The sequence below is a fragment of the Heterocephalus glaber genome, unplaced genomic scaffold, assembly GCF_053883595.1.
Source record: "Heterocephalus glaber isolate CG9 unplaced genomic scaffold, H.glaber_assembly_v1.0 deba00001600, whole genome shotgun sequence".
Taxonomy (NCBI): domain Eukaryota; kingdom Metazoa; phylum Chordata; class Mammalia; order Rodentia; family Bathyergidae; genus Heterocephalus; species Heterocephalus glaber.
Window position 1 is genome coordinate 42,084,197 of NW_028258372.1, and position 14,127 is coordinate 42,098,323.

Consider the following 14,127-nt stretch of genomic DNA (forward strand, 5'->3'; position numbering starts at 1 on the left):
CGGCAGTGTCCCCTGTGGCCCGCCGCCCCGGTCTTTGTCCCCGCTCACTTCCCTTGCATGCAGCACTGCACTGTTCTCAGTCCTGCCCTCGGTATCACTGTTGAAGGTTGCTGTCCTGAGTGAGTCTGCACCCTCCCAGCCTCTCCACAGCTGCAGCTGTGCAGGGAGCCCTCCCTGAGTCAATACCTTTGCAAAGCGGTGGCGGTCTGTGCACGGACAGGACCCTCCCATCCCTGTCTTAGCATTATGACTTCACTGCGGGACCAAGAGAAGCGAATGATAGGGGAGAGGGGCCAGGAGAGCAGTGGAGAGACTGGGCCCAGCTTGGACGCCCTAAGCGAGGCTGAATGTGCTAGGATGGAGTGTGGCCGTGTGCCCTGTCCTGCCTCAACGCCGGCATCTCCAGAGCCACGCAGAGCGGACTGTCCTTACCCAAGGTGCTCAGGACCTCAGCGCTGACATAAGCCACACGCTGGACTTCCTTCTGCCTCCTCCTCTAGGAGGTGGCCCGGCCCTGCCACCCCTGGAAAGCAGTGTGGGCTAGAGGGCAGGTGCCTGCAATCCAGGGTCCCCTAACCAAGCTGCCCTGAGGAGCTGAGGATCCCGCGGAACTCAGCCAATTATTTATTTTTATTTAATGTTTCTCCAAGGCCCCTAGGTCCCTTGTCTGTGCTGCAGAGCCAGCCCCACCAGGTGTCACCTGCCGCCTCAGAGCGGTGCAGCTCGTGTGTGTTTGTGTGTGTGTGGGGGGGGAGCATCTTGCTGATTTAACGCTGCTTTTTGTGTTGTTCTCCCTCCCTGCCTGCCTGCCCCTTCTCCCCCAGCGAGGACGGTGTCGTGGAGAGGTCCAGCCCCAAGTCTGAGATTGAGGTCCTTTCTGAGCCACCTGAAGAAAAGGTGACACCCAGAGTGGGGGCCAGCTGTCCCGGTGGGGGTCACGTAGCCGATATTTATCTTGCAAACATCAACAAGTAAGCGCTGCTTTTCATTCTCTGCTCCCCTGAACAAGTCGACTCCCACCACCCAGCCTCCCCCGGCCTAACCCTAGTCGTGCACTGCTCATGGGCCTAACAGCCTGCATGCCCTCATCGCCGCTGCCCGGAGGCCCGGGAGGCCCAGGGCCCTGCTGCCTGTGTCGGGCTGCGGCCGTGCGTCCTCCTGTGCGCCCGTCCCGCGGTGTCTGTCAGCACAGCCTTCTGGCGGTCTCACGGCTAAGACTTGGCCAAAACGTCGGTCACTTTATGCAAGTCAGTCTTGTGCTGTTGCCTAGAGGTGCCTTCTCTTTCCAATTCCTGCTCAGACAGTAATGCTGGCTGTCTTCCTCAGCCCTTGTCTGGTCCAAGATTCAGAGTCTTGTGTGTTTCCCACCAGGCTCAGCCGTGCCAGGCGGGCTTATTAGATGTCATGTGTCTGTTGTCTCTCCCCTTGTCCTGCATCCACTGCTGCAGAGAAGAGGAGAGCACTGTGCCCCAGGACAGCTTTGTCCTGAGCTCTTTATTCCGTGTGTGACCTCCGGTGCTCATTTCTTCTGCCCTTGCTCACCTGGGAGAAACCATTTCCACCTTTTCCCTGTTGCTTAAGCCCCGTGTCTGACGCTCCCGAGCAGCCCCCGTACAGAGTGCCGCTCCTGTCCAGCAGGCCCCTGCCTTTGCCCCACAGCTCTCACTGGGGCCGTTAGCAACATCCAGGGTTTAACTCCACCCACACCCCAGCCAGCTGTGTGGAGGGATCCGCGCCGCCCGAGTGCTGCTGCCTACCCGAGGGGCACTCAGGTTATTGGAGAACTAATCTCATCTCAAGGGGCCAGACACCAAGTCCCAAAGTCTACAGACCTCTTTCCGCCAGACCCTGAGACTTGGCCCAGGGCCAGCAGGATGACAAGCCCCAGGGCGCTCCTGACGAGTTTGGATTGGAGAGGACACACAGTGTTTATTCCCTCTGGCCTTGGAGGAATGAAATGATTTTGCACTTTGAAAACCTGTTAACCGTAGCCTCTGGACACGGAGACTGGAAGGAGAATAAAAGATGCTTGTTGTTTTTAAACCACACCAGGTTGCCAGATCTCTTGGCTTCTTTCCAACCAGGCGGTAGCAGGGGCGTGGTTGGGACACGTGGCTCGTTTCCATCTCTTTCACCCTCAAGTTCATCAAGTAGCTTATTCAGCTCACTCACTCAGTACAGCTGTGATTCAATTCAGACCAGTAAAGAACTGAGGACGTTATACTTCCCCCAGCACACTGCCCTGCTGGGAAGACAAACTGGTAAACAGCAACGATGCGCTAATCACTTTTTTCCTCCTTATTTACGAGTCTATGTTAATTATAAGCCTATAGTCACAAGCTTGTAAGCCAATTATTAAGCCGAAAACCAAGACAGGGTTGGTGGAGAGAGAGTTAGATGTTCAGTTTTGTACAGGCTTTTTGTTTGAGCTGGAGATGGAGCCCAGGGCCCAACACGTGCCAGGCAAGTGCTCTACCGCTGAGCTACATCCCCAGTCCTCGGTACGTGTTACTAAGTCATCCCATACTCAGTGCCATTTGCACAAAAGAATTACAGAGACTGGCAGCCAAGCAGTCAAAAGATGAACATCCGGGAGAAAGTCAGTGTCTCCCTTGGACTCCTTGCATGGTGAGGGAACCCTCATGGTGAGGCCCTTGGAGGACAGGCCTCTGCACCCACGGCCTGCCCAGACACCGCCCGGTCAGGGAGGGAAGGCGGCCCTCCAAGTAAGCCTGCCTTTCAGCCTCCCCTCGTCCCTCCCAAGCAAGCTGCTTCTGTTCTAGGAGGGCCTGGCTCTCTCCCTCTAGGCCTTCACTTCTGCCAGCTCCTCCCTTACCTGGTCAGTTCCTCTCCTCCCTTCAGGACTCAGTCCAAAGATTTCCCGCTCTGGGGAGGCCTTTGGGACATCACTGAGTCCCGGGCTGAGTCAGGTGCCCTCCCCTGTGTCCGCAGGCAGCCCAAGCCGTTCCTGGTACTCACACTGCGCCAGATCCCCCACCAGGCTGAGCTCCTAGGGATGGGGAACTTTGTCTTCCTCATCATTATGTCCCCAGGCCTGGCCTGGGGCCTGGCTGGCTGCAGCTACTCCAAGAACGTGCCTTCTCAGCAGTTTAGATCTGTGAGTCAGCCAACCTCAAAGGCAAGAAGGAAATCAAGGCGTCACCAGGGCGTGGCCCTTCAGAGTAGTCCCACACATTTATTAAGCATCTGCTCTATGCCGACCACCAGCGCTGGTTCTTCAAAGCCAAGTAAGACACGGCCCCAGCTCTCAGAGCTCAGTCCAGCAAGGTAAAGACCGCATGGAGAGGTAGCTACAAAGCAGTGCCATGGGTGCCGGAAGGAGCAGGGGAAGGAGGGCTGCATTCTGTCTGCAGTTGCAGTGAGCGGTGTCATGGAAGATTTGCAGAGCAGGAAGATTTGCAGAGCAGGGCTCGCCTCAGGAGACCCTGGGAGACGACACCCTTGTCCCTGCGGGAGGATGGCTGGTTCCCCTCCCAGGGCTAAAACTGCTGACGGGACATTCATGGGGCAGCTGCTCTGGGTCTGTAAAGATGAGGAAGACGTCAGCAGTGAACAGGACCTCACAGGCGGCCCCAGTGCCAAGTCCCACCTCCCTCCTTCCCCCCACTCCCACCGCTGCCCAGCCCCCATAGATGCAGTCGGAGCGGCCAGGCTGCCATCAGAACGAGCAGCTCTGTGCCTTCTTAGATTCGGTCCTTTAAAATCCGACTCCAAGAGAAATGGAATTACTCCACAGCAGCAGGCAACACCCATAGAACGAGGGTTCTGCCAAGCCACTGCATTTGAGAGCGCTAGGTGGTGTGAAATAAACCGGCTGAGAGCCAGGGCTCAGCCCAGCGCTGGGTGGCCCCGGACCCATGCGGTTGTCCTTCCACCTGAGCAGATCTTCCGTTCTATGTCTGTAGAATAAGCCAGAGCCCACAGTGACTCCGAGGCACTAGCTAGACCAAGAGACAAGCTAAAACGGGCCACTAGTGCGCCTCTTGCCAGCACCTCCCTCCCTCCCTCAGCGGTGACGGTGAGACTTCCTGCTGGGACCTCGGTTTCTGCTCAAAGCGCGGGGTCTTCCCATGAATCCCTCTCAGTAGAAGCTTTCCCTTACTCAGACACTTTTTCTGACAGCAGCTTTTATGTTGGGAGCTCCGTGCCCAGGATGCACAAGTAAGTATCCTTTTCTCCCTTGCCCCGGCTGGGGGTGGCAGGAGAAGAGGCACAGGGAAGGAACAAGCCAAGAGGACACCAAGGACCGAAGCTGCTCCTTGTGCCTCCCCTGCCACAAGTCCCCGGGTGTCACGTCTGCGCCTCTCCCCATCCTGGCCCCCTGGAGCTGGGCTCCCCGATCACCCTGCCCTTTCTATTTGTGATTGAAGGCAAAGGAAGCGTCCAGAACCTGGGAGCATCCGGAAAACCTTTCGAAGCGACAGCCATGGGCTGAGCAGTTCCCTGACTGACTCCTCCCCGGGGGTGGGGGCCAGCTGCCGCCCGTCCTCCCAGCCCGTCCTGAGCCAGAGTCTCCCCAAGGAAGGGCCAGATAAGTGCCCCATCAGCGGGCATGGGAGCCTCAACTCCATCAGCCGCCACTCCTCCCTGAAGAACCGGCTGGACAGTCCGCAGATCCGGAAGGCTGCCACAGCGGGCAGGTCCCGGAGCTTCAATAACCACCGGCCCACGGACCCTGAGGTCGTTGCACAGGTAACCGAGGGCCCTGGGCCGGCCACTGGCGGGGGTTACACTCGCCGCTGCTGCTCAGCGCAGCCCCTGCTGGGTGACACGACTTGGGGTGGCGCAGCGCTGCCCCGGAACTGGGTGTCACGCCAGCCTGCGAGGGCCGCGTGCCCGCCACCGCCTGTCCCCCACATGACCCTGAAGGTAGACTGAGAGGCTTCCCGCCTCCTACTCAGATACAGCGGTGCCTCCGTTCGCGAGCTTGACTTTCCACCACGCTGGTCACAGGTGAATTGGGCGAGAACCAAATCAAATTCAATGGTTAGGTTCAGTGTTGACCTCGTAGGAAAATTTGATTCGATTCTTGTCCAACTCCATTTACAACCAGGATTGTGGACCGAATGAAGTTCGTGAACTAAGGTGCCAATGCTCTGGCTCCTTGCAAAGCTGCTGATATTTAATGCTGGTAGTTAAGAGTATTTGGGTAGAGTCCATTCGGCCCAAGTTTTGGGTCTTAAAGCCCAGGTAGATTTTGTGAAGCCATTTGAGTGCTGAGACTCTGATACAGTTGGAACCGCATCTGTAGATGGCTCTGTCCATCTCAGTCATTCCATTTCCCGAAGCTGATCCGTCGTGGGCAGATGCCCAATCCACAATATGCTTCTGGTCTTGAAGACCTCAAAATACTCTGGCTGCGGGGAGCTTGAGAACTAAAAGCATTTCCAGCCCAAGGCTCCGGTAGAGATGAGCCCCCTACTAGAGCGTCTCCTTCATGCCTGCACCACACTGATGCCTCTCTGTTCTCCCTGAAATATCAGAGATCCGTCCCCACCTCTAAAAGTCCGACTACCGGGGCCACTCCAAGCAGTGCTCTCAGACGTCTCTCCCAGCTATATAATTTTCATTAGACCAGGTAGGAACTAAAGGCTCTCTGTGGCCCTCTGAAGTCTCAACCCAGCTGAGACTCTCTTCGCTCCATCTTCCGGGGGCCATAGAGGCTGGGTGTGGCCTCTGCTGGCTCCCCTGGGCTCTGCTTAGAGAGGTGGGCCTGGCAGGCCGGTGTCGAGCTGCGGGCCTGAGATGTCTTGCTTTGCTAGCCTTCTATCCTGTGCCTCTGTTTAAGCTTCTGATGGCAGTTGGCCTTGCACCGTGGGAATCCTCCCTGGTCCTTCCTTGGTCAGGCATTGCTGGGAGTGAAAAGGTACATGGGTGGACAGAATCCAGCTGCAGAGCTGCACTGTGAGGGAGATGGAGTTCTTTCTGAGCATCTTAAAGGTTTCAGAGGGCTGGGGAGGTAGCTCAGTGATGGAATGAATACCTGGCTAACATATGTGAGGCCCTGGGTGTAATCCCCAGTGTCACAGGCACATACGAGCACATACATGCACACACACACATTTTAAGAATGTCATAGGTATGAGTGAAAGTGGAATTATTGTCAGAAGAAAGCATGGGTCACTCTGTAGGACAAAGAAACCATAATGGGCCCTTTGCCTAGAACATGCAAGCTTTCAATGTGAGCTTAATCCCAAGAAGGAGTCCTCTGGTGGTTTGGGGACCCCTGACAAGTTTATTTGGACAGCACGGCAGCTGGGAGGTCTCCCCAGGAAGCAGCTGGCTTGCCTGCCAGGGTTCTTTGGTTCTGCCTTAAGCTCCAGGCTAGGACTACGGTTTCCTACAGAGCTGCAGAAGGTTGATTCACCTGTGTGGGCTTTGGCTCCCCCTCCTGGCCGTTCCGTGGTTCCCCTCTCCTGGTGGTGGGTAGAAGTCCTTTCAGGTGGGACGCTCCGGTCAGTGAGGGATGGGATCCCGAGGAATGTTCTAGCACTGGGCTCTGGAACTTTCTGCATCCCACGCTGAGGAACGGCTGATGCTCCTAACATTTGACCTTCAGGTTCAAGAAGATAAAGACCATACTTCACTTTCACCCCTTTTAAAAACTGTTTAGCACAGAGCCGGGGATTTAGCTCAGTGGCACTGTGCCTCTCTCACATGCACAAGGTCCTGAGTTTGATCCCCGGTACTGCAAAAAAAAAAAAAAAAAACAAACCAGTTTAGCACACCTTTGAGCAGAGATAGAACTAGATAGCATATGCCCCATCTTCGGAGTAGCCCTGCTCCTGGCTGCGCTGAGCTCCACCTTTATCCTGCCCACTGCATTGTATGTATTTCATCCATCAGTATTTCAGTGCCTATCTCCAAAACCCAAGGACTTTAGTAAAAATGAGTTCAACCAGCTGGGGATTTAGCTCAGTGGCACTGTGCCTGCCTCACAAGCGCAACGTCCTGAGTTCGATCCCCAGTATCAAAAACAATAAGTTTGACCAGCCTGGGGTGGTGGCACGTGCCTGCAGTTCCAGCTACTCGGGAGGCTGAACCAAGAGAATCACAGGTTAAAGGCCAGCCTAGACAACTTAGCAAGACCTTCTCTCAAAATACAAAAAATGTAGAAGGCTGGGAATGTAGCTTAGTGCAAGGCCTGAATCCTAGTACCGGGGATGGAGGGTTAAAGAAAGACAAAAAAAAGTCAGCCCAATCACTAGGAAAAACAGTCTTGAAAATGAAAATCCTCCTTCCCTCACGTTCTGAGCGCTCGTGCATTCAGGGACTTCAGCCGAATAAAGTAGCCTGGGCCTCTCAGTGGGTTCTTCACGCCTGGCGTGTCCTGTTGGAACAGGCTCCTTGGGGACTATGCCTGCCTTCAGCTCGGCTCCTCCTCCTTCCTGTTTTGCAGGACATTGAGGCGACAATGAACTCTGCCCTGAATGAGCTGCGGGAGCTAGAGCGGCAGAGCAGTGCCAAGCACACCCCCGACGTGGTTCTAGACACCTTGGAGCCCCTCAAAACCTCACCGGTGGCGGCCCCCACCTCGGAGCCCTCCAGCCCCCTGCACACCCAGCTGCTCAAGGACCCTGAGCCCGCCTTCCAGCGCAGCGCCAGCGCCAGCACCGCGGGGGACATGGCCTGTGCCTTCCGGCCCGTCAAGTCCGTCAAGATGGCTGCCCCGGTCAAGCCCCCCGCCACACGACCCAAGCCCGCCGTCTTCCCCAAAACGAATGCCACTAGCCCTGGTGTCAACTCGTCAGCTTCCCCACAGTCCACTGACAAGTCCTGTACTGTCTGAGGGGTATAATTTAATTGTTCTAGACAAGGGGACTGTAGGGACTGACTGTTATTAAACTCTTCCTATTTAACTAGCTTGGGGACTTCAGTTGAAAACTAGATTCTAAGTTGTTCTGGCAGAATTAGCCTCCCCATCACCCAAACCTCGAGAATGAAGCCCTTGTCACCGCCTCTCCCTTCCCTTCCCACTGCCCTCTGCTTCCCCCGGTCATTGTAATCCAGCCAGCTGCAGTCTACGTTCTTAGGTCAGCCAGAGACAGTTTTCGTTACCAGGTCGTGGTGAAGTCTGGCAAGGCAAAGCAAGACACGGAGGACACGGGCTCAGGGCTCATCCCCTTGGTCTCGGCCACGCGGTCTGCCCCTCCATCCAGCTGTCGGTGACATCTGGCTTTGGCCAGATCTGATTATAGAGAATCGTGGAGTCTGTTCGCTTCACACACACACACACACACACACACACACACACACACGTTTTCCTGGTCTCTGGCACATGTGGCCTCCCGCTCAGAAACCAGTCTCTGTAAATTACTGTGGCAGTTCATACAGGAGAGCCACCCGGGACTCTTTCCATCACAGACTCTGTTCTTTTGGGCCAGAACCTGCCTTGCCTTTGGAGTCTCTCATTCTGAAATGCAGCAGGATGGGCCGATCTGTAATCTGCGTGGGCTGGTGCCTTTCCCTCCGTCTTCCTCCTATTGCTGTGAGTTGGTCACTGGTGTTCGCTTTTCTCTCCTCCATCCTGTAGAAGTACAACCCAATCTGATTAAGGAGCTTTTCAAGTTTTTCTGAATGTATAGACATTTCTCTCGTTCCTATCTTTGTCTCCGAGGGAGCATTTTCCATTTAAGACAGTTTCCTATGTAAGACAGTTTTATAGCTGATTGCTTTTAGAGTAAAGAGTTAAAGTTTTATTGTGTTTGTGGCAGGTTTGATAAAGGTAAGAAATGGGTCCTTCCTCCTTCCACCTTTGGGGCACTTAACTCATAGAATTCATTATGCTATTAAAAAGTTAAATTCCACTTTGCTAACAAAAAAATTGTTCCCAAATGAAAAATTCTTTGAAGTTCACCCCTTGGTTGGGTTATTTTATAAGGTCTCTCTGGGGACCAACAGGGACTTAGCCCTCGTTGAGACAGACACTGCCCCTTCAAGTCGGTTTCCATTCCTCCAAACGAGGACACCTAAGGAAGCCTGGCCCCAGACGTTCCAAAGTCCACTCAAGACCAGAATCTAAAGAGAAGGAGATGCTGCATACTTCGGCCTGCCTTTGGCCCCTCCTGGTCTCCCTCCAAAATGCAGAAATGGTGCCCCTGCCTGCTCCAAGGCAGCTTGCAGGCTGGCGCTCATGTGCTCGCACCGGGCTGCCACGGGCCCCCAGCCTGGGCACACCACAGCTCAGGCCCACAGGCCCACGGCTCCGCGAATAGAAGCTGAAGCTCACCCTCTTCTCTGCGTTTTCTGCTTTGGCAGCTACGCTTTTATTTTAGCCTTTCCGTTTCTGTAGTTGAGGAGAGACGCTGGGTGGCCGCTCTGGTAGGAAAATGGGAGTGCTCTTGTCTTTGCCCCGGAAGGGATCCTGTTGGGACCCACACGTGAAGCTGGCAGTGGGACCCCTGGAAAGCTTGGGTGTTTTTCATTCTGTGTGAGTAGGAGGGCCTGGGAGTCCCTGACGGAAGGGTTACCTGACCGCCACATCAGGGAAACCACTCCAGGACCGGGGTGAGCCAGGCTCCCTTCAGCAGAGTGCGTCTCCCTGGAGAGCTCACCCACGTTCCTGGGACTCCTGGTCTTCACCGCTCTGTTGAGAGGCCCGTTCTTGTCTTGGCCCAGGCTCATCCAGGTCCTGAGCCAAGAGGGGCTTTCAGACTCAAGGATCTGCTTCCCATTGAAAATGAAACCCCACTCTACATTCCTTTCAACCCAGCTGATTAAAACTGGCTCCCTGCCTGCTCTTCGCGCCGCCCCCCATGTACGCCCTCCCCTAGGAAAGTGAAAGGGAAACTTTCTTAAGAACCGCTTGGGCCCCGCCCTGTTGCTCTCGCCTCATTTCCCTCTCAACCCTGCACCTGCCTGTGTTTGCCACCCCCTTGGTCCGTGTCCCTCTGCTGGTTGAGTCATGACCTGCGCGGTGTGTGAGCGGTTGCCTGTGAACCCCAGCTCTGGGAGCCGGGCCTCATCTCTGGTGCTCCTGACGCCTGCGAGGTGGCCCTGTCCGGAGGACGGGGAACCGGCAGGAGGAGAGTTCTCGGCGGAGTTCACCGCAGTCAGCTGGAATTGGGGTCGGCGCACACTGTGATTCTGCACCACAGGGCCGAAGGGAGCTGGTACCCCAAGTCTTCAGACACGCTTGCTGAAACCAGCACCATGCTTCCGGGAGCCCTGCTCTGCCCACTGGGGCCTGGATCCTCTGCCTGGCCGGGGCTCTGAAGGCTCGGTCTCTGGGAGGGGAGGTGGATGGGGCTCCCTGCATCCCACTTTGGACAGCGGAGGAGTTTGCAGCCGGCAGCCTGGAAACTGGAAACCCTGGTCTCAGCCAACCTCAGGGCACCCAGGTCTGTCCCCAAGACAGGTGCACTGGTGCCAGCATCAGAAGGAACAGACCGCGGGCAGGGCTGGTGTCCATGGACTCGACCTTCAGAAGGGAAGTTGGATCTTCCAGGGCATCGCAGTGTTGTGGCGTCTGGCTTGTAGGTCACGTCTGTGTAAAATGGTATATTCTTTAAATAGTGTTGATAACTGGAATATTGTATGTATGCTTGGAGATGCTTTTTGTGAACCTAAGACTGTCACTCAACAGATGTTGGATTGGGGAAAATCCAAAGCACAACTTCAAAATAAAATACATTTTTAGGTTTCGATGCTGCAGTCCGCATCCCTTCCCCACTGTCTGAGTCAGGAGCACAGCTGCTCGAAAGAGGTTTTGATTCGTCCCTGCTACCAGGCCTGCCTGGCAACAGGGCGGAATGAGGGGATCCAAGCCAGCCACCTCCCTCCCGGCCAAGGCCCCTCACAGTTGCATTTAGAACGTGGATTTCCTTTCTCCCGTGTTTCCATTTAGCTGGCACGTGGAACCTGAGATTGTGCAGCCTCCTGGCATGCCATTGGCCACCCTGTTGCCATGCAAACCATTTCTTCACCGAATCCACCTTCCCGGGGTCAGTGAGGACTGTTCTATTTCCGTCTGTGGTCAGAGTCCCCCTGGAGGAGGGAAGCCTAAGAGCCTGGTTGGAAACTGCCAGCTCTGTAGCAAGGCGGCCAGAGCCCTGAGTCACTGCCATGGCGGGTTACAGGGGCTGCTTTGTCCTTTAGATTTTGGTGGTAACGCAAGTGAGCTCAGGGTGAGGTTGTTCAGCTAACAGCGGAGCACTTCCGGGCCGCCCGGTGAGCTGTTGCTCCCGTCTGGCATCACAGGCCCAGAGCAGTGGGCCGGCCAGTCAAGGCCTGGAACCTCTGGAAGTGCGCCTGGGGCTCCACTTCCGGGAGAGGAACGGAGTCTAGAGGCAGCAGATTCTCTGGACGGCTGACTCACTGGTTCGTGGAACACACCATTGTCCCTAGCGCCTGCTTGGTGAAGACTGAGCCGCTCCGCCTGTGAGCCCTCCCTGCTGCGCCCACAGTGGGCACTCTGACTCCCGTGTCTTCTTACACATCCGTGAGCGTGCGAGACTTTATAAATACGTTATTATTAAGCAAAATGTCAAAGATAGCTTAAAATGAGTTTAGAGCCCCAAGGGCCCACGCTTACGTCTGCTCACCCCGGGCACCGATCGGCCTCTCCGCAGAGAGGGCTTCCCCGTGTTCTGGGGTCGTGCAAGGGTCCTACGGGGCTGGCCGGACACTCACATCCTCCCAGGGTTCCCTTCTCCATCTGCAGTGTGTCTCGCCCTCCGCTCTCCCCTCCCATCTAATGGCATGGCTACGTCCTGAGCTCTCCTGCCGGCCCCCTGACCTTGGGGAGGCAGGCCTGGGGCTGTCCTCCACCCTGTGCGCGAGCACCTTGTACCTGAGGAGGAGCCAGTTCTGAGGCTGTGCTGGGACAGAAGAGACCTTTCAGTGAGTCCTAAGGCAAAGGCTGCTTCCTCTCATTCTTTCTTTTTTCCTTTGGCAAGAGGGGGAGGGGTAGGGTGGCTAAGCCAGAGACTCACCATGTAGTTCAGGCTGGCCTTGAACGGGTGATCCTCCTGCCTCGGCCTCCTGAGTGCACCATGCCTGGCTCTCATAGGTGATGGGAGCTTGATGGAAGGGAGTGGCAACGAGCAGTTGAAACAGAAGCCCATTTTATCTGGATAGAAACCAGAAAAGGAGACCAGGTGGGTGTGAATGTAAGAGATAGTCTTTAAGATGATCTCATCTAAATGTTTATAGTTACATCAGGTTTCCCTATTCAGGAGTTAATCCTGGCATGTTACATGCAACGAAGCCTCAGACATTTAGCCAGTCAGCAAACTTCAAGTCTTTCCATGCGCACACTGTCATACAGCACTAGACAGGAGAGGACAGGTAAGCAAAATGGCTGTCAAACTGAAAAATGAAACATGTCAAGAGAACGTCTGGCTTGGTCAGGAAAGGCCATGGTGGTGGGAGAGTGGAGGTCAGGAACCCTCACGGGCTAGCAATGCTGAGGTGACGGCGGCATCTGGCGGGAATCTGGTGGGCCCAGCAGAGGGGTGACAGGGAGCAGGGAGCCCGCCTGGGGACAAACACACTTGTCCTCATCTTAGAAACCCAGAGCGGAGGAGCCACAAAACGGGAGGCGGGTGCCGGGTGCCGGGTGCCGGGCGGGCAGGGTCATGGAGACCAAGGGCCAGCAGCACCTAGCAGAGGAAGGGGCCTCCGTGGGGCATGGGTGACGCGAGGTCCTAAGAGGGAGCGGAGGGCTTTGTTCTTGAGACAGCTGAGCTGGGCGTGGTGGCACACGCGCACCTTAAGTCCAGCCCTCTGGAGGCTGGGGCAGGAGGATTGCAGGTTCGAGCCCAGCCTGGGCAGCTTAGCAAGCCCCTGTCTCAGCGTATAAGTAAAGACATACATAAACAGCTCAGTGTGAAGGCCCTGGGTTCAATCCCCAGTACTATACACAAATAATAAAAGGACAGTGTCGAAGCTCTTCTCTTGGTGGGCAGGACCCAGAAGAATGGGAAGAAGGACCTTGCAGGAAAGGAAGAGGCACAGAGAGACAGGGTGGCCCAGCCGGCGAAGTGGAGCGTTGTCCTGTCTCACCCGGCAGGAGTGAGGGGATGGATGTGAGTGCGAAAGGCAGCTCCCTGTGGACTGCTGCCCGGCTGAGAGCAGGGTGAAGACGGGAGGTTGGAGGAGCCCAGAGAAGGACTGGACACCAGGAACACGGAGCACAGCAGGGACCACTCCCCAGCCCATCCCTGTCCCTGTCCCTGGGAAGACCGGAGGCGACACACACGTTGGCGGTGGCGTTAGTCCTTCCTTCCTTCCCGCCGGAGCTCCCGGCCAGCACTGACTCCCGAGGGGGTGGGGGCAGGGCTCTGCGCCGGTGTCACCTGGCCCTTCCTGCTGGGAAGGCGGGATGCACCCCACTCCTCCCTCCCCTTCCTGGCTCTGGCCACTCAGGCAGCTAGTGCCCCTTGCTCTCTTTTCGTGGGACGATGGTGCTGCGGGCTGAACCCAGAGCCTCTCACACGCTAAGCACGCACTCTGCCCTGTCCGACTTTGTGGTTGTCATTTTGAGGCAGGGTCTCCGTATTTTGCCCAGGCTGGCCTTGAACCCCGAGGCTTAAGCTTAAGCCACCCTCCCACCTCAGCCTCCCAGGTCAGCCTCCTCAGCTGACAGGCATGCGCCACCACACCCCCAAAACTTGTACCTGTTCAGAACTTACCAGGCTCCAGGCATTTCATCTCATTTTGCTTCATACATCCTGGAAGCAAGGCTGAGGGGCTTGGCCGAGCTCACCAGGGTAAGAGCCAGGATGCAAACCTCCGGGTGCCTATCAGCTCCCCTGCCCTCTCCACTGCGCCATCGGCCCTCTTGGGAAAGGCACACGGGTGGGCTTCCTTCCCCCTTTGGTTCTGACGCACCCTTGGACTGCCACTTCTCGCTAGGATTCCTCAGAGCCACTCAGGAATCAGGTAGCATGTAGGGATGGGCCAGGTTAGGACGCAAACCTCGGTGGCCTAAAACTGATTTCTCACAAAGCCAGATGTCCTCTGTGGCCCAGCAGGGGGCACCCTGCCGCGTAAAAGTCAGGGACCAGGACTAGGAGTGGCCACCACAGGGAACACAAGCAGCTTGCCTGAGGGCCGGAGCTAGAGGTCTGAAGGAACAGCTTTACCTAGAAATCACAGGCTCCT

The 14,127-nt window shown here is 56.1% G+C and overlaps 1 protein-coding gene and 1 long non-coding RNA gene across 9 annotated transcripts in view; one reads left to right on the top strand and one right to left on the bottom strand.

Moving 5' to 3' along the window:
• The window catches only part of Srgap2 (SLIT-ROBO Rho GTPase activating protein 2), a 231,582-nt gene extending 220,917 nt beyond the window's left edge, over nucleotides 1-10,665 (top strand). For 6 of the 8 annotated variants that reach the window (XM_021242341.2, XM_021242342.2, XM_004862070.4 and 3 more), the window contains 3 exons: nucleotides 825-971; nucleotides 4,392-4,713; nucleotides 7,421-10,665. In XM_021242341.2, coding sequence (XP_021098000.1) covers nucleotides 825-971; nucleotides 4,392-4,713; nucleotides 7,421-7,810 — 859 coding nt within the window. In that variant the 3' untranslated portion in view covers nucleotides 7,811-10,665. Of the gene's footprint in view, nucleotides 1-824; nucleotides 972-4,391; nucleotides 4,714-5,504; nucleotides 5,600-7,420 lie in introns of all 8 variants that reach the window. The other 2 variants (XM_087194163.1, XM_087194164.1) reach the window with 1 other exon arrangement.
• On the bottom strand, nucleotides 941-14,117 carry LOC147823194 (uncharacterized). Its single transcript, XR_015444426.1, has 2 exons — nucleotides 13,656-14,117; nucleotides 941-12,091 (listed from the first exon to the last, which is right to left on the bottom strand). It is a non-coding gene; the product is annotated as an uncharacterized LOC147823194 (long non-coding RNA).
• Between the last annotated feature and the right edge of the window lie 10 nt (nucleotides 14,118-14,127).